The sequence below is a fragment of the Vipera berus genome (genome assembly GCF_964194415.1).
Source record: "Vipera berus genome assembly, chromosome: 5".
In the NCBI taxonomy this organism is placed as follows: Eukaryota; Metazoa; Chordata; class Lepidosauria; order Squamata; family Viperidae; genus Vipera; species Vipera berus.
In genome coordinates this window covers 74,404,181-74,424,578 of record NC_138207.1, presented here as the reverse complement: position 1 = coordinate 74,424,578, position 20,398 = coordinate 74,404,181, and the positions used below count along the sequence as shown (strand labels likewise).

Here is a 20,398-nt window from a genome sequence, read left to right as displayed (position 1 = left end):
TTTGTAAATAAAATGTTGCAGAACAGCATTATTGATATTGATATCTTTTGCTGTGCTGGTCACAGCAAATATGTTAACTTTTATAATATCAATTTGCATACATATATGCAGTCTTTGGTATTATAAAGACCTTCTCATTGATAATACCCATATCAAATATACCTGTCTTCATAATCTAGTTCTAATGTAAGTGAACCAGATACAACATATAACAACTTGCACAAGACTATAATTGCAATATGCATGTGAAAGGACAATCAATTGTGTCATGTCAGTGCTCTGAATTGTGCCAGTATTTAGAATACAGATAATCGCGTCCGCAGATAATCGCCCGGCCGCCCTGTTTAGGGTGACTCGCTCCCTCCTTAATCAGGAGGTGAGGGAGGATCCCTTGCAGGGTCGTGCCGAGGAGTTTGGTCAACATCTGTCGGATAAAATCGCTCGTATTCGGACCGGTTTGGACTCCAGCTGGACAGAGTCGGACGATCAGGACACGGGCGGTCTTGTCAATGTTATCTGGGAGGAGTTTGATTCTGTGACCCCTGATGAAGTGGACAGGATTATGGGGAGGTTGAGCTCCACCACATGTTTATTGGATCCGTGCCCTTCCTGGCTGGTTTATGCAGCCAGGGAGAGGACACGAGGCTGGTTCCAGGCGGTGATATCTGCTTCTTTGAGTGAGGGTAATTTCCCCACCGTCTTGAAGGAGGCGGTGGTGAGACCTCCTCAAGAAGCCTGCCTTGGACCCAGCTGTCTTGAACAACTTTCGTCCAGTCTCCAACCTTCGCTTTCTTGCGAAGGTTGTTGAGAGTGTGGTGGCGCATCAGCTCCCTCTGGTCCTGGATGAAGCGGATTATCTGGACCCGTACCAATCGGGTTTCAGGCCCGGGTACAGCACGGAGACGGCATTGGTCGCTCTGGTGAATGATCTCTGGAGGGCCCGGGATAGGGGATATTCCTCTGTCCTGGTCCTATTAGACCTCTCGGCGGCTTTCGATACCATCGACCATGGTATCCTGCTGCGGCGTCTCAGGGGATTGGGAGTGGGAGGCACAGTTCTTCGGTGGTTCTCCTCCTATCTCCTGGGACATTCGCAGTCGGTGTTGGCAGGGGGGCAGAGATCGGCCCCTAGGTCTCTCGTTTGTGGAGTTCCTCAGGGTTCGGTTCTCTCGCCTCTCCTGTTCAACATCTACATGAAACCGCTGGGTGAGATCATTCGTGGTTTTGGAGTTGGGTATCATCAATATGCTGATGATACCCAACTTTTCATTTCGACCCCAAACCACCCCAGTGATGCCCTCGCTGTGATGTCCCGTTGCCTGGAGGCGGTTCGGGTCTGGATGGGGAGGAACAGACTTCAACTCAACCCTGACAAGACTGAGTGGCTGTACATTCCGGCATCCCGGGACATTCAAAACGTTCCATCACTTTCTATGGGGGGTGAGTCTTTACCCCCCGTAGATAGGGCTCGCAACTTGGGAGTCCTCCTGGATGCACGGCTTACCTTAGAAGATCATGTAGTAGCCGTGACCAGGGGGGCTTTCGCACAGGTTCGCCTGGTGCGGCAGTTGCAGCCCTATCTAGACCGGGATGCCCTGTGTACGGTCACTCATGCGCTCGTGACCTCTCGTCTTGACTATTGCAATGCTCTCTACATGGGGCTTCCCTTGAAGACCACTCGGAGGCTCCAACTGGTACAGAATGCGGCCGCGAGAGTTGTCTTGGGAGTTTCCCGGTACTCCCATGTTACACCTTTGCTCCGCGAGCTGCATTGGTTACCAGTTGTCTTCCGGGTGAGGTTCAAGGTCTTAGTGATGGTTTTTAAGTCCTTACATGGCATGGGTCCGGAATACCTCGGGGACCACCTGCTGCCGGCGTCGACTCCCCTCCGCCCCGTGCGTTCCCACAGAGAGGGCCTCCTCAGGGTGCCTCCAGTCAGAGAATGTCGGCTGGTGGCCCCCAGGGGGAGGGCCTTCTCTGTGGGCGCTCCGGCTTTGTGGAACCAGCTGCTGGTTGAGCTCCGGATGGCACCGGATCTCCGCTCCTTCCGGCGCGGGTTAAAGACCCATTTATTTGAACAAGCTGGCCTGGCCTGATGGGGAATCACTTAGGGTTTTAATATTTATATATATATTTTATTGTTTTTATTGTGGGCAATAATTTAATTCTTTTTTAACTTTTGTACTTTTGTAGTTTTAAGATATGCCCTGTTCACCGCCCTGAGTCCTTCGGGAGAAGGGCGGTATAAAAATTTAATAAATAATAATAATAATAATAATATGCATCTGAATGTGGATTTATTTACAGGTAGTCCTCAGGACCACAATTCAGCCCAAAATTTCTGATGCTAAGTGAAACAGTTCTTAAGTGAATTTTGCCCCATTTTACAATCTTTCTTGCCACAGTTGTTAAGTTAGTAACACAGTTGTTAAGTACGGTAAGTTTGGCTTTCCTATTCACTTTGTTCGTCAGAAGGGTCACAAAAGGAGATCACATGACCCTGGAACACCAACTGTCATAAATATGAGTCAGTTGCCAAGCGTTTGAATTTTGATCACATGATCCTGGGCATGCTGCATTGGTTTCCTGCTTGAGCACAGGGTTGGACTAGAAGATCTCCCAAGGTCCCTTCCAACTCTGTTATTCTGTTAAAAACCTCGTTAACTTCAAATGGTTATTAAATGAACTTATAAAAGTCAAGGACTATCTGCATTCATTCATTCATACATTTATATAGGCATTCATCTTATATTAAACTCTGGGTGGCTCCCAATCAACAATATCCAATTTATATTGTAGTTCTTAACCTGAAATAAGGAATTGTTCAAAAGCTTGCTTTCCTATAAGTTTCTTAAACTGGGTTATAGTAATTTCATCAGTAAATAATTTTCAGAAGTAGATGAAGGAAATTTCCACCTATGAACATGCAGATGTTATGATTCTTCACCTATCTATTTTAAAAATGTAAAGGCAGATCTTTTTTAAGAGTGGCATTGTTTTAATTTTTTATTAAAATTTATCACAAAAGTTAGTCAAAAGTGGCAAGGAAAAAGATATAAGAAGAAATGTAATTAATCATTCCAAATAATCCACATCCAGCCTTTTATTCTCACAATGATCATCCAGATCCTACAGAAATCCTATAAGCAGATCACAAATGTAGCGTCTTCTGTAACTGACATCATGAGGCCTGTTGCCTCCAATATTATTATCCACTAATAACCTTAACCTCCATGAATTTACTTTAACCTCTCTTAAGCAATTTAAATTTGTGGTTTGATTTATTCTGATAGTACCAAAAATAAATTATGCCGTGTGAAGATTTTTTTAAAATTTGAATTTCTACAATTTCAACTCAGTGGATGACCCAAGATTCTTATTTTTCTGTATGATACTTCTTTATACATATATGTACTGTGCATATCTTAATCATACAACACTTATTGTCTTTTTTTCTTCAAAGTTAAAGCTTCCCAATTATTGTAGCCTTTATATGAGTCCTTCGGGAATGGGGCGGTATATAAATTCAACAAATAAATAAATAAATAAATAAATAAATAAATAAATAAATAAATAAATAAATAAATAAATATCAGAGTCGCTGAAGCTGTATGATCACTTTGAATGATTTTTTTCTGCCTTTTTTTTTAGCTCTTCAATGTTTTTAAGATATAATGATCAGAACTGTTAACAGTTTTAAAAGTACAGCTATAATCACTCCATAAAGTGTATTTTCTTGTCTCTAAGATATTATTCCACTGTGTCTTTACATCGTTGGATACATCATACTACAAAATAAAAGAATATAGTTATTTCAGTGTTCTTCAGAGCATACTGGATTATATAGGAGAAAATACAAGTCTTAAATATATGAGTGTGTTTAAAATGCATGGGGTATGACAGCTTTTATAAAATTTCTGTGCTGAACCAAAACAAGTTTGAATTATAAATGGGTCCCATTTTAGGAGAAGCAAAAAAGTTGGAAATCAGTGTGCTAGTCCTGTTGACTTACATATTTGTATACCATTGTCACTTTTGCTGTAATAAACATGTCATTCCAAATTTCCCCCTGCCCCTGCAGTCACCCCAAAAGTTGACTGAAGTATGTCATTTTTCAAGAAAAGAGTGTGTCTCTTTTCCATTACAACTGCTGGTCATTAATATATATGAACTGATTTCTTAAATTGAGAAGTACTTGCTATTTCTGTATCACATTTCTCTTAAAACATTTTACCATTACCTTGCAAAGGATTAGTTTCAATTCCTGCTGTACTCTATAACTGTACAGAAAAAAAGATCACAAAAGAGCTGCACATATAATAAACTAAAGAACATTTTCTAGATACCATCATAAGACAAACCAAAGAATGAAATGGAAATGGAAAAGATACAGTAGAGAATGGAATCAGTCAGGATTAGGCAGAGCTAACGATTCTAGTAACTCCAGGTTGCTGACCAGCAACTGCTTCCATCCAGGTTCCTTGAGTTTTACTCCAGCAGATTAACCCTATACCAGGTCTCAAAAAGGGACGCGGTGGCTCAGTGGGTTGGGACGCTGAGCTTGTCGATCGGAAGGTCGGCAGTTTGGCAGGTCAAATCCCGAGTGCCGCGTAACAGTGAGCGCCTGTTACTCGTCCCAGCTTCTGCCAACCTAACAGTTCGAAAGCACGTAAAAATGCAAGTAGAAAAATAGGGACCACTACGGTGGGAAGGTAACAGCGTTCCGTGCGCCTTTGGCGTCTAGTCATGCCGGCCACGTGACCACGGAGACGTCCTCGGACAAGCGCTGGCTCTTTGGCTTTGAAACAGAGATGAGCACTGGCCCCTAGAGTCGGCAACGACTAGCATGCATGTGTGGGGGAACCTTTACCTTTACCTTAGGTCTCAAATGGTACCATTTAAAAATGTATTTAAAATAGAACTATACATAGCAATGTCATTTATTAGTGAAAAACATTTTAAAAATAAGAGAAGCTATCTCTTTTTTATACTTAAGGGGATGGTAATGAAAACATTTTGTGGGGAGAGGTTTCTTGTTAACTATTGCTGGATTTGTGGCAAGAAAATATTCAAGATTTAATAAAAAAAACAAATACAGCTTGTGTTTGTTCTAGGATCTGGATGGATAGAAATTCAATATTTTATTGTGAAAGTGGTCTGCAATCTTGAGATCCAGAGTGCAACTAACATCTTAATTAAAATTGCATCTAGATTGTAAAAAGTTCTAAAGATATCTATAACATGAAACTTTTCATTATTTCAGTCAGGAAAATAGCTTTGATTCTTTTGTCATTATATCTATTTTAATTGCCATACTTAGTTTAATTAATGAGTTTTTGGATTGGCATAGATTTTCAGTGCAATTAATAAAAATGTACAGGAATCTCCAGGACTAGGACAATAAGTTACTGTTTCTTCCTTGTAGAGAGGAGATGAGAAAAGGAAGGTCAGATTTACTGCAAAACATTTTATTGTCTTTAATGTTCCCAGAATCAGAATTAATCTGAAGTGATACCCATAGATTTGCTAATTCCATGTTAATTTTTACATCAGATAATAAAATTGTATCACCAGTGAAGGTCAAAAGAAATCACTCGGCAAAAGGCAAATTCCACAATCAGGGCTAAATTGAAATAAAAATAACATATTGTAGACTGGCCAGGGTGTGTATGTGGAAGGTGTATAATTAGTAAGTATGAAGAAAATACTATAAATGTTTAGCAAAAAATACAATGAATAGTAGTGTCTGGTTTCTGCCTTAAGTGTGCATTCTAGTTACTCTGTAAATAAAATACAATGCACGGGTTTCTGTCTTTGCAATTTTTATTGATTTTCATGGTTTTTTTCTGGGGGAAAAATAGGTTAAATAGGTTTTCTTTGATTAAAGATGCATACACTGTGCTATTTGTGCTAACTACAAGCAGCTTCAAATACCTGAGACAGGAAGGCTGAGAACTATTAGTCATTAATGGACAAAAGTACAGTACTGTGGATTCCACCCATTTTCTTTATTTTGAAACAAGGGAGGCATCATTGTTTGAAGCACATCTTGAACCTTTTTATACTGTGTGAAATGAAACCTGGTACATTTTCACATGTTTGAGCAAGCAGAACTTTCCCAAGCTGCCTTTTGCTTTAGGTATGAGATGCAACCTACGTTGTCAATTGTATGCCAAAACCATGCCTAGTAATTCAGGAATAATAATTCATACCAGGAACAGTTCACAGAAGGAGTTCAGATTCCATTTTGAATCTGTACACGTGTGATTACAGAATTAAGTATGTTTTTGAAAAGTGAGCTGCGTTAGAAAATAAAACTATGTGGGGGGGGGGAATTACAACTACTATACCAGGGGTCAGCAACCTGAAGCAGTGAAAGAGCCACTCGGAACCGGTTCCCTCACAAAAGGAAAAACTGGGAGCTGCAAAAAATGTGTGCGCATGTGCGTACATGCGCGCATGTGCGGAACAGGGTTTGACTGAAGAGTGGAGCCAAGGCGAGATATGCACCTACCCTGCATATTTGAATTGATTGAACTTTTTAGTCCCACTTTTTTTTGGGGGGGGGGAACTGCACATGGCAGAGGACTGGGAGCCGCAGGAGATGGCTGAAAGAGACGCATGCGGCTCCGGAGCCGCAGGTTGCAGACCTGTGTACTATACAGTAACAGTTTGAACTGGATTTGTTCAAAGCATGCTTGCAGTAATACTCTGCAGGATGTATCAATCATACTGGGATGATGAAGTTAAGATGATCTAGTACCGGGGTGGGGAACCTTGGCTGTTTTATGACTTGTGGACTTCAACTCCCAGAATTCCTGAGCCAGCCATGCCAGCCACCCCTGATCTAGTATAAGTTCAGTGGGTTTCCTGTGTAATGCAACTGGTATTAGGTTATTCTAAGCAGATCAAGAGAACCAGTTTGGTGGTTAAGGCATCATTCTGGAAACTGGAAGACAGTGAGTTCTAGTCCTGCCTGAAGCACAAAACCCAATGGATGGCTTTGGGCCAATCACTTTCTCTCAGCCCTAAAAAGGAGGCAAAGGTAAATCACTTATGAAAAACCTTACCAAGAAAACCGGAGGGACTTTTCCAGGAAGTCTCTGGGAATTCGGTTTGAACGGAAGGGGAGAAAAACACACTATACCTAATCAGAATAATAGTTGGTTATATATGGATGAGTTCAACATTTATTCAAGAGATTCTAATAAAGTAGTGGCCAAAGTTGTGGAAACCTTTTGGGAAAAGTGTAAAGTAGAAATGCCACCTTTGGTTAAGTTTCCACCAATTTTCTTCTAACTTCTTTACAACTGTAGCCTTTTCAGTTAATAATACTATTTTACATTGCTTTCTGGGTGACCAGTCAACTCTTTGCACCATTACTTTAATTATATTACGTTTTACAAGCTCACTAAATGGAAACAAAAAACCAACCAACTTGATAGTGATCACATAACACACTGACAAACGTCCTCCTCTCAGCTTCAATACATGACATCAATAACTGAATCCTACTGTGATCTGATTGGCTCATTGCCTAAACAAGATGACACCTGATTGGCTCTCTAAACGCTCGTGCTCATTGGCTACAATCAGAAGAAGGAAAGCTACCTGATATCAACCTAAGCAAGTTGTGCTTCCTTTTTCTGGTTATTTGGCTATAACTTTTCATAGAATACAGTACAGATAATTGAACAGGCTATGTTGCATTACAATCTTGATTAAATTATCTTTCCATTGATATATAATTTTATGGTACAAAAAAAGTGGTGTTATTAGCCATCAAACCTCAAAAATACACTTTTCCGAAAAGGTTTCCACAATTTTGGCCACTACTGTATTTAAAGCACCAGAGATGTGCTCATAATGATGGGATATGAGTGTGCACTTAGTACATTTAAACAACTTTACCAAAGACTTGGAAGACTAGCAAGATAAGTCTGCTTTTCCTAAGAACATTTTCTTTGAGCAGTCAAACTCCTTTTTTCAAAGCAGTGAGATACCTACATGATATAACTGTCCCCAGACTCTGAAGGGCACTAATTTTAGCACGCTGCAGTGCACTTCTCACACCAATTTTAGAGGGCTAGTATAAAAAAATTCTATATGAGTTGAGCCTACGCTCCTATGGACAAGGAGCTATTGAAACTACAGCTCACGTCCTACTGTGCTGTGACTTCTATAACGACTCTGATAAAACACCCAGGAAACACTGATATTTTTTTATACATACAATTGCTATTATCAGAGCATTATAACTAGTGTCTTTGAATGTAGCTAAATTTTGTTATACTGTTTACAAAATTAGGCAGATTTTGATTGCTCACAAATAATCCACCACTAATTGTAACTTTTATTATTATTGTTGCTGTTATTTGTAATGCTGGTCTGTGACCATAATAAAAAAAATTATTAAGCACTTTTAAAAGTGTAGGATACTGTTTCTAAATCCATGAACTGCTATTTGCAGCTATCTGAAATACCCTATTATATTTGGAAACAATGTTGCTTTAGTGGAAATGTATTTATTTTACATTTTGCAGCTGAGCTATTCAAAATCTTAAAAGACAATGCAGTAAAAGTGCTACACTCAATTTGCCAGCAAACTTGAAAAACTCAACAGTGGCCACAGGATTGGAAAAGATCAGTTTACATTCCAATTCCAAAGAAAGGCAGTGCCAAAGAATGTTCAAACTATCGCACCATTGCACTCATTTCTCATGCTAGTAAAGTTATGCTTAAAATCCTACAAGCTAGACTCCAGCAGTATGTGGATCGAGAACTACCAGAAGTACAGGCAGGTTTTCAAAGAGGCAGAGGAACTAGAGATCAAATTGCCAACATACGCTGGATCATGGAGAAAGCTAGAGAGTTCCAGAAAAACATCTACTTCTGCTTCATTGACTATGCTAAAGCCTTTGATTGTGTGGATCATAACAAACTGTGGCAAGTCCTTAAAGAGATGGGAGTACCAGACCATCTTATTTGTCTCTTGAGAAACCTATATGCAGGCCAAGAAACAACAGTGAGAACTGGACACGGAACCACTGATTGGATCAAAATTGGGAAAGGAGTCCGGCAAGGCTGTATACTGTCGCCCTGCCTATTTAACTTATATGCAGAGTACATCATGAGAAAGGCAGGGCTAGATGAATGAAAAATTGGAATTAAGATTTTTTTTAATTCCATTTATATCCCGCCCTTCTCCGAAGACTCAGGGCGGCTTACAAGCTTAGCAGTAGCCTTCATTCTATGTATATGCCTGCTTATTAGGGCTTTCACACACCCCCTAAGCGGCATTATTACAAAGTCAGCTTAATTGCCCCCAACAATCTGGGTCCTCATTTTACCTACTTTGGAAGGATGGAAGGCTGAGTCAACCTTGAGCCTGGTGGGATGCGAACCTGCACTAATTGCAGGCAGCTGGTGTTACTTAAGGAGGCATTAGCCCACTGCTCCACCAAGGCCGAAAGAAATATCAACAACCTAAGATATGCAGATGATACCACTCTAATGGCAGAAAGTGAAGAAGAACTAAAGAGCCTCTTGTTGCGGGTGAAGAAGCAGAGTGCAAAAGTTGGGTTGAAACTAAACATTAAGAAAACCAAGATCATGGCATCCGGCCCTCTCAATTCCTGGCAAATAGATGGGGAAGAAATGGAGGTAGTGACAGATTTTATTTTCCTGGGCTCCAAGATCACTGCAGATGGGGACTGTAGTCAAGAAATTAAAAGACGCTTGCTCCTCGGGAGGAAAGCCATGGCAAATCTAGACAGCACACTAAAAAGCAGAGACATCACCCTGTCAACAAAAGTGCGTATAGTCAAGGCTATGGTCTTCCCAGTTGCAATGTATGGCAGTGAAAGTTGGACCATAAGAAAGGCTGAGCGCAAAAGAATTGAGGCCTTTGAACTCTGGTGCTGGAGAAGACTCCTGCGAGTCCCTTGGACTGCAAGGCGATCAAACCGGTCAGTCCTAGAGGAGATCAACCCTGACTGCTCTTTAGAAGGCCAGATCCTGAAGCTAAAACTCAAATACTTTGGCCACCTAATGAGGAGGAAGGACTCACTGGAGAAGAGCCTAATGCTGGGAAAGATTGAGGGCAATAGAAGAAGGGGACGACAGAGAATGAGGTGGCTGGATGGAGTCACTGAAGCAGTAGGCGTGAGCTTAAATGGACTCCAGAAGATGGTAGAGGACAGGAAAGCCTGGAGGAACATTGTCCATAGGGTCGTGATGGGTCGGACACGACTTCGCAACTAACAACAACAAAACCGTTGCCAGCTTTAGGCTGGTAGAACAGTAATGTGCAGTAGTAGTAGTGGTGGTAGTAGTAATAATATTATAGAAATAGTTGTGTTTCTCTCTCTTTTCTCTTTTCCCTTGAATCCAATGGGCTGAATATATTTAGCCATTAAAACATTATATAGACCTCCTGGTCACAGAGAAAGACATTCTTACTAGTGGAAGATTTATCAAAGTTGGGGGCTGGCATTGAACTTGTTTAGTTTTACACCAAATGAAAAGTATAATCATAAGCCAAAATTTAGAACAGTGGGCATCTTAAAGTGTGATTAGTAGATTCAGGGGGCAAAAATCTGGATAACCACTAGATGACAGCAAGGAGAGGCAGAAAACTAGCTCCTTTCTGCATCCCAACTTGATAGTTCTAAACTTGGTTCTTTAGCCTCTACTTGATCCTCAAAAAAAATGTTGAGGATCAAGTAGATCCTTTTAATGTTTTACTAGCCAAAGTAATATTCTGCTTTATTTTTACTTTCCATTTTTGTTTCTCTACAAAAACAGATTTCACTTGTATTTTCAGACCATAAAACCCAGTTGCTGCCACCATTGTAAATGTAGTAAAGTAGCTGCTTGTGTAAAATTTGCTTTTTATCTGTTTAGTTGTAATATATTCTGTGAAAAAAGAAAAGACCACAACAGTATTTCATTTATCTCAAACACACAGGGAAATGACTCAGCAATTTAGTTGAAAATACTGTAAAGCTTAAAAGTTGATGCTCAAACATAAGGAAGTCACCCAACTTTCAAAATTACCTTGAAACTGATATCACGTATGGAAAATCCTACACGTTGATCATTAGAAATACGTTTGAAATGTGAAATGTTGCTTCTTACACTTTGTGAGCTGCCCTTTAGCATCTCATTTTCTTTCAGGCAGTTGTATGATCATATGGTTATGAAATGTAGTAATCAAATCAAATATCCTCTAGTCTAGATCAGTGTTTCTCAAGATCTGTGACTTTAAGATGTGTACCCTTCAACTTCTAGAAGGCTGGCTGGGGAATTCTGGGAGTTCTGGGTGTTAAGGTCCAGGCTATCTTAAAGTTATTGAGCTTGAGAAATACTGTTGTAGATTTTTGGTATTTCAAGTCACATCATCTCAGCACAGAAAATAGGAATTATAAGGGATGTAGTAACTAGGCTATGATATAGGAAGTGGCTTTGTTCTGTTCAACTGTTTAGACACCTGCACTGCTAACCTTACAGTGGGCTTATTTCAGACCTCTGTATAAGTCTGGGGGGAAAAAAGATAAGGTAAAGGTAAAGGTTCCCCCGCACATCGTGCTAGTCGTTTCCAACTCTAGGGGCCGGTGCTCATCTCCGTTTCAAAGCCGAAGAGCCAGCGCTTGTCCGAGGATGTCTCTGTGGTCATGTGACCGACATGACTAGACGCCAAAGGCACACGGAACGCTGTTACATTCCCACGTAGTGGTCCCTGTTTTTCTACTTGCATTTTTACGTGCTTTCGAACTGCTAGGTTGGCAGAAGTTGGGACGAGTAACAGGCGCTCACTCTGTTACGCGGCACTCAGGATTCAACCCGCCAAACTGCCGACCTTCTGATCGACAAGCTCAGCGTCCTAACCCACAGCCCTATTTAATCACAGGAAGAAAAAAAATTTCCAAAGTTAATCTGTATGTCTCTAGTCATTAGGTGGATTATACACTAATAAAAAGTTTACCCTATACACTTATTTGTTGACCTGAATTCTATAAAGAAAGAAAGTCAGTATTCAAAAGTAATAAATATATGAAGAAAAATAACTTTTCAGTTATATATAGTTATGTTTACACTAGATTATGGAACTAACTATCTGAATATATTTTGTTTTTTAACTGAAAGGAAATGTTTAGAAATCCTTATTAGGACAGTACAGAGTATTTAAAAAAAGGTCCTTTGCAATCCACCCGAGCATAAACAAAGCACCTTTCTTGGAATCATTAAAGCAGCCGTGTCTTTTGCCAGGCTCACACAGCTACTTCCGAAACTGCTTCCTCTGGTTTCTGAATGTTATGAAGCATTTCTTTCAGATATTTGTGTCAAAAGCATTACTACAAAATGACAATTTCCAGCCCAGAATTGAAAAACCTAAGAAAGTACTCCTCCAAAAGTCTGGTTTTTATGCTACACAGCAACAGCTTGTGCAAAATACTCCAACAGATGTTTTAATTTTTATTGCCAGAAAAAATAACATTAGAAATAAAACTATGGAAATATAAACAATAGATAATTTTGTTGAATGACTGCACCTATGATTCCTACCGAACAAAATATTCTACGGAGATTCTCAGTCATCCAGGTCATGGTTGTCCCAAAGGTGCTTTTTCAAGACGCAACTGGACTTCAAAGACTAACAAGAAAGTCCAGTTGCCTCTTGAAAAAGCACCTTTGCGACTACTGAACAAAATGTTTTTCATGTTACAGTTGTGTTAAAACCAGATATTTTGATCAGAAATGGCATAATTTCATCTTTGATTTGTCTGTTGTGAGCTGCTAGTAATTCAGCTCCCATTCTTCAGATCCTGCTATATTTATCATTGTCACCCAATCTTAATGAGAGCATGATGAAAATAAAATTAATCTTACGAGAAGTTTCAGTATTCCTGGTGGCACTTTCTATGTATCTAAAATCCTACTTACGTTTTGATGTGCATTTTTGTTGACCTCTACCAACTCCTTGCCAGATCAACTTTTCAAGAACGTTGCGTTTAATTGACCCATCGTTCCCAATTAGGTGGTCTTCCCATACATTAGAGCAACTCGCATCAGTGGATGGGAACAGGCCTTGTCTGCTGAGGCTTGGTTTAGGTGGGCTGCCTCTCTACCAAAGAAGAGGGTGGGAGGGTGCATGTCCTTTTTTCCCCCTGCTGAGGCTGGTGATAACCGCCAGGTAGCAGCCAGGGAGCAGTAGTCACATTCCTGGTTCAGAGTCTTGGGCCATAAGTGATTGTGGAAGATGCAAGCTCCCCCAGATGAAGGGCCACCTATGGATGGCTCAAGAAGGGAACGTACAACTTCCCCGTCCAGGTTCCCTTGCAAACTCCTCCCTTTTTGCTGCTGTGGTTTTCAGCAGTGTGGGGTAGGAAAGAGGTAAGCAAGACTGCAATGTGGGCTTGCCTCTACATTCTTTTTTCTGTTCCTCCTCCACCTTTCCCTACAAACTCTTGCAGGCAGTGGTCTTCCTGTTTTAATGAGCAGGAAAAGGGAGGGGGGAAGCATAACTAATTCCTCCCTGGTATGTGTCTCCCATTTCCTGGAATTTATTTGTTTCCTTGGTTTGTTTGTTTCAGGGCTGAAAGATGTCTAACTCTAAAAAGAAAATGGGGTTCAGCATTGTCACCTCTTGAGAATCCAGATCCTGCTCCAATGCTGGGAGAAGCCCAGCTGCAGCCAGCAGCACCTCAGCTCCTGTGATCCCAAATCTTTTGCCTTCCAAATCCACGGTCTCAAGTCTGATCACTTTATTCTGCCTGCTAGTACCACAAATGGCTACACAGAGAAAGCACTTTGTGAAAGATTTCAACCCGCATATCACCTGCTGCATCTGTAAAGGGTATTTGATCAAGCCAACTACCGTCACCGAGTGCCTCCATACTTGTAAGTAGGGATTTGTGAGGCATCCTTTTTTCCCCTGCTGCAATTAGTGTTCATTAATCAATCAATCAATGCTTTGGCACTTGTGAGATTAAGGCTGGTGATTTAGAAGCCATCAATGATTAATATTTACTAGAATGTATTTCAGTATACATTGTCACTTACAAGATGTGTTCGAATTATTAATTAATAGTAAGAAGTTGGAAACCGCGAAGGAAGTTTTAATACTAGGATCAAAGTTTTATTTATATTTTTATCCTACATTTATTTATTTTGTTGTTTATTATAGTTTTATCCCTATCTTTATTACTATATAAGTAACTCAAAGTGAGCATACATAATGCTCCTTCCTCTTTTTGTTTTCCCCACACAACAGTGCTGTGAGGTGGATTGGGCTGAGAAGGACTGGTTGGCCCAAAGTCACCCAGCTGGCTGTCATACTCGGTTTTTAGCCTGGTACTTTAACCAGTAGACCAAACATATGACAGCAAGAAACATCTGCCTAGACCAGGGTGTCAAACTGCCGGTCTGTGAGCCAGATGCATCATGGCGCACACCCCATTGCCGGCAATGGAAAAAAAGTCGAGTTATGTTGTGACACATCACGTGATAGTAGATCCAGATGTTCTAGGAATCAGTACTTTCAGCAGAAAGTGAAGTGTGGGAGACATACTATAAATGAAAAGGGTACATTTGTAAGTGTTTAGAAAAATATCTCTCCCTCACCGTATGTTAACAACAGCCACTGTAACACATACAGGTGTTCAGGGTATCTCCTCCTCCAAGGTTATTGGCTGAAAGCATGAGGTACAATATTTAACTCTATAAAAAATAGACGTAATAATCACATAAACTGTACAGTGCTAAATCAGGCATAATTCTTTGTAGCTTTCATAACTTGATTTGACAATCTTCGATATCTTAAAACTTCATTGCAAGAATGGTCTTGAATCTTCAAGCTCAAGCATTTGGGTTTTCAAATAACATGTGGAAAATCAGGATATATTTCTAGTAGATCTTGGGCTATTAGTTTTCCTTAAAAAATCAGTAATTTGCGGTTAGTATTTACATATTTTCCTAAAACACATCTTATCTGATTTTGCAGTCTGCAAGAGTTGTATTGTGCAACACTTTGAAGACAGCAATGATTGTCCCAGATGTGGCAATCAAGTACATGAGACCAATCCATTAGAAATGTTACGGTAAGAGGTTATTTAATAAATTATTTTAAAGGAAAACAGTTTAGCAACAATGTTATGAAATAAGAAACAAATGTATATAGTGCTGGAATTCCAAATTTCCAACATTTTAGATAATTGAGAATAATAAAATAGTTCTTTGTCACCTTAACTAAATGTTAGTCATGGAATCTTGTTAAAATCAATTATTATTAAAATTTGCCACACATTTTAAATTAGTTTCAAATATAACAAAAGGATCTGTCTTGTTTCAATCAAACTCAGTTTCAGTTTTACAGATCACAAATCATTAATTTCCCAGGTTTAAATATTGCCAACCAATTTTCAATTATACTGGAGAAATTCCTTTCTTTACACCATCTAAATACTTTTGCACATCTGCTTTGCAACTATAGTAAGATACTGTTCCATGATATGATATGCACTCAACTTTTTTACCTTCTCTTCTTGCTCAACTCCGAAGCTACTTTGACATGATTTATTTTAGAAAAAACTCTTCCCCTGGTACAAATCCCACCTCTCTAGTTTTTGGATGGCTTATTTTTTTTATGAACTTAAACATTACTGGGTATCAGCACATATAATAAATGGCTTTCCCTTTCTTCCCATCAACCATCCAAATGTCATGAGCAGCAGGAAAGCAAACATCTTCACTAACAGTCTACTGCAGAGGTCCCCAATCTTTTGTGCACCAGGGACCAGTTCCATGGAGAAAGGTTTTTCCACGGACTGGAGAGTGCGTGGTTTTGTGTGCTGCCTGCATCTCACGGATGGGGCTTTGCTTGTTTGTGAGGACCAGTTGTTTGTGTGGACCGGCGGGGGGGGGGGGTTGGGGACCTCTGGTCTACTGAACAACTAACTAACATGGATCACACTGCAGGGTTCCCCAGAAATATGGTACACTGACAGGGAACTACAGCACCTGGAACAGACTTATGTTCTTTTTTTAGGCAAATAAAATTGAGTGGTAGGAAGCATCATGGACAACAAATATGAAGGTTCTGAACAATATGCTCATTATGGAAGAGAATGAAGTTTCTAGGAAGAGAGTAGATAATGATGAGGAATGATGGGAAACTACAGTAACATGGTAATAGCCGCTGCTCTGTGTTTTACCTTGGTTGAAGGGGTTAAAGAAAAAAGAAGTGATGTTTGTTTTTAGAAAAACAATGACTTTTAATCTCCCAAAATAGCAAATACAATGCAAGGAAACATTAAGTATAAAACCAGTTGGCAAAACAATAATGCATTAAACTTTTACTGTACACTTTGTGCCCCATTGCTGCTAGCTGAATAAGTGCAGGGGCCAGAAGGAGGCAGGAAAAGACTGGCATATAGCCCTCCCATCTTCCCTTACATCACATAACCTACAGATTTCTGGGAAGTGTAGTCAGAAGGAGCGGTGGAGCTGAAGTGGTCACAACTTTCCCAAATTTCATTCCCACAAGAGTCATGGGTTACAGCACTCTGTAAGTTAATCCATTTGAATTATCTTGGTTCAATAATTGTTGTCCTATACCTTCCAATTTCACTCGATTGAAGGTTAGACAAGGGAGCTCCAGTAGTGTGTGTGTGTGTGTGTGTGTGTGTGTATGTGTGTATGTATGTATGTATAATTGTAGCTAATTTTTAATTAGACTAAGAGTTGTATCTTTTGAGATCTTTTGGATTTCCAAAAATACGAATGAATGTTTTCTTGTTGAAGAAGTATGCTAGTCTAAGATACAAGGAATTGTGTGTGTGTGTGTGTCTGTGTCTGTGTGTGCATGTGTATAATTTTATTCAGAAAATCTAAGTATTAAAAATGGAAAAGTACATATAAAATTAAATAGGTTTTGCAATTACATACTACCTCAAAGCATCACTGCAACTGACCTTTTCCTTTGTTTGTATATTCATGTCCTACTGTTACTATTTTCATTCTGCCTGGGAAAAAATAATAACTTATGCATGGCTATCTATGCAAAATAGCCATGGAGTCAGCTATATGAATGTCTTCTCAAAATCTCTAAAGTATCTTGTTATTTTAAATCTCTGTTATCTTATTATTTTTCTAGTCCAAGGTGATGGCGGTAGCAGCAACAAAGAAAGAAGTGTTAGAGTATAAACTGATGGCTTGAATCAGGGATTAATTCATTAAGAACTTGTTTATGAATTCATTTATAAGCTTGTTCTGAACACAGCTGACATGTATGTTGTATCCTATTTTTACATTATGACCCCCATTTGTTCTTCAGTAATTTTAAGAATATACTCTTTGCATTAATTTGAATAGTTGTGATCAAAAATTACAATATACATACACCAAGATGTCTGCTCATCCCACTTCTAAGCATATTTATAAATAGCTAATATCATTACCCAATTATGGATACACTTTAGTGTCACTATAATAAATGGGCAATTCAAACAATTTAATGGGCTTCAGATTCTGACAATATCTTGAAGCAAGTCTATTGGTTCTAACCTAGTAAGATAGTAAGACAGATATGTTTCTGGATGGGGTCATTATGCATGTGTATATGAGTTGGTAGACTACTTCTCTTCAGAAGAACATTTGAGTTCTTTCCAAATCTACTTTTTAGCCAAAAGAATATCTCCCAGATCAATTTCATAATCCTCAAAAGAGCAAGGATTAACTCAGAATTCATTTAAAGTTGTTGCCATTCAGAATTACAGAGCAAACAATAGAGCCCCATTAGTTTTATGGAATCAAAAGTCAAATTACACATATTGCTATCTTTGGGAGTACATCTCTTCCCTACAGAACAGTCATGGAGTTTGTTATCACTTTCAGAACATTTGCTCAAAAAGAAATTGAAAATATATTCAGAATAGCTCTGTTATTTCCCTTTGAATTTCTCTAATGTATGCCTGTAATGTCTATTAATATATGCATATATACATATTAAGCATTTTGAGTCGTTGATTTTTTTTTTCTTTTCAAGGCTGGATAATACTCTAGAAGAAATTATATTTAAGCTGGTTCCAGGACTTCGAGAGAGTATGTTTTTGCTCCTCTTAACAAGATTATTCATTTTTGTAATCCTGTTGCATTATTAATTTGAGTTACAAATTTGTTTTTTGTTACTAAAAACTAGAAGAATTGCACCGTGAAGCTGAATTCTGGAAGAAAAACAAACCTATAGAAAATGGAGAAGGTATTTACATTTATTTCACAATGTAACATTTTAACTTCCAACTTATTAAAATTTCAGAAACTGCAGTCTTATTTTTCACTTGCATTTGTTAATAAATGGAGACATGTACATCTTAACTGAAGGAACAAGCCATCCACCATCAGTGCCTTTACTTTATATGACTTAAACTTTAAATAATTAGATGTCATAAACTGCATTACTGATTTCAAGTACTTCTTCAGAACATTTTCTGCCTCACCTAAGTTTGAAAAGCAGAAGTAACACCTCCCAGTTCCCTCTCAGAGAAGTTTCTTGTAGAAGTTGCACAGCAAGAGCAAACAGAATGGAACTCTCTTGGCACTGCTTCAGTAAGATACATGACATTGGTTTCAAGAAAACTTGGCCTAGATTGCAATCTTAGCTTGTTACTTTCTACATAGCTATCTATGTACTTTGTTTGGTTTCAGAAGAAAATGCAAATTCTGAAAATCCTAAAGATGGTGAAAATGGAGTTGAAAACCAAGACGATAAAGACTATCACAGGAGCGACCCACAGATTGCTATTTGCCTGGATTGTTTACGTAACAATGGGCAGTCTGGTGATAATGTAGTAAAAGTGAGTTTTGAACTCTTTATACAGTATTAATTAGTTGAATGATGCAGAGTAAATAGGTATGATATAAACAAGGTTTGTTACTTAAATGCTGATTTTCTATAATTAAAGGAAATCTGAACTAATTTCTTAAAAAAATTTTCTGCAGTTCCCCTATCTGGGTCTTCATTCCACTGTCTAAGTGAGCTAATTTTAAAGTTCTAAATATAAAATAAAAGTTAAGAAACTCTGATTCTCTGTCCCTGTAGATGGTGCTTTTGAAAGTTATAGTACAATAATATTTGTGGGACCTCAAATTCTGCACATATGGATTAAAAGAAAAATATCTTTTGTTAACAGAGGAAGTATCAACATCTTGCCCCCAACTGGTTTTTCTTTGTTACTTAAGAGATTAATGGGATGTATATTTTGTCATCCCTTTCATGGTTCGCAACATTGTACAAGAAGTAGCAACTAAAACCATCCCAAAGAAAAAGAAATGCAAGAAAGCAAAATGGCTGTCTGAGGAAGCTTTGCAAATAGCTGAGGAAAGGAGGGAAGTGAAAGGCAAGGGAGAAAAAGAAAGTTGCACCCAACTGAATGCAGAATTCCAGAGAATAGCTAGAAGAGATAAGAACGCCTTCTTAAATGAACAGTGCAAAGAAATAGAAGAAAACAATAGAATAGGGAGGACCAGAGATCTCTTCAAGAAAATTGGAGAGATGAAGGGAACGTTTCATGCAAAAATGGGCATGATAAAGAACCAAAATGGCAGGGACCTAACAGAGGCAGAAGAGATTAAGAACAGGTGGCAAAATTACACAGAAGAACTATACAACAATGAGCTTAACGTCCCTGATAACCACGATGAGATGGTCACTGACCTCGAGCCAGACATCCTAGAATGTGAAGTGAAATGGGCCTTAGAAAAGCTGAGCAACAACAAAGCTAGTGGAGGTGACAGTATTCCAGTTGAGCTATTCAAAATCTTAAAAGACAATGCAGTAAAAGTGCTACACTCAATTTGCCAGCAAATTTGGAAAACTCAGCAGTGGCCACAGGATTGGAAAAGATCAGTTTACATTCCAATTCCAAAGAAAGGCACTGCCATAGAATGTTCAAACTATCGCACCATTGCACTCGTTTCACGTGCTAGTAAAGTTATGCTTAAAATCCTACAAGCTAGACTTCAGCAGTATGTGGATCGAGAACTACCAGAAGTACAGGCAGGATTTCAAAGAGGCAGAGGAACTAGAGATCAAATTGCCAACATACGCTGGATCATGGAGAAAGCTAGGGAGTTCCAGAAAAACATCTACTTCTGCTTTATTGACTATTCTAAAGCATTTGATTGTGTGGATCACAACAAACTGTGGCAAGTCCTTAAAGAGATGGGCATACCAGACCATCTTATTTGTCTCTTGAGAAATCTATATGCGGGCCAAGAAGCAACAGTGAGAACTGGACACGGAACCACTGATTGGTTCAAAATTGGGAAAGGAGTCCAGCAAGGCTGTATACTGTCGCCCTGCCTGTTTAACTTATATGCAGAACACATCATGAGAAAG

At 39.1% G+C, this 20,398-nt stretch overlaps 1 protein-coding gene across 2 annotated transcripts in view; it reads left to right on the top strand.

The window, feature by feature from the left end:
* The window catches only part of PCGF5 (polycomb group ring finger 5), a 42,745-nt gene that overhangs the window by 6,594 nt on the left and 15,753 nt on the right, over window positions 1-20,398 (top strand). For both annotated transcript variants that reach the window (XM_081329879.1, XM_081329880.1), the window contains exons 2-6: window positions 13,596-13,902; window positions 15,005-15,101; window positions 18,047-18,102; window positions 18,200-18,259; window positions 18,706-18,854. In XM_081329879.1, the coding sequence (XP_081186005.1) occupies window positions 13,791-13,902; window positions 15,005-15,101; window positions 18,047-18,102; window positions 18,200-18,259; window positions 18,706-18,854 (474 nt within the window). In that variant the 5' untranslated portion in view covers window positions 13,596-13,790. The remainder of the gene's footprint in view (window positions 1-13,595; window positions 13,903-15,004; window positions 15,102-18,046; window positions 18,103-18,199; window positions 18,260-18,705; window positions 18,855-20,398) is intronic.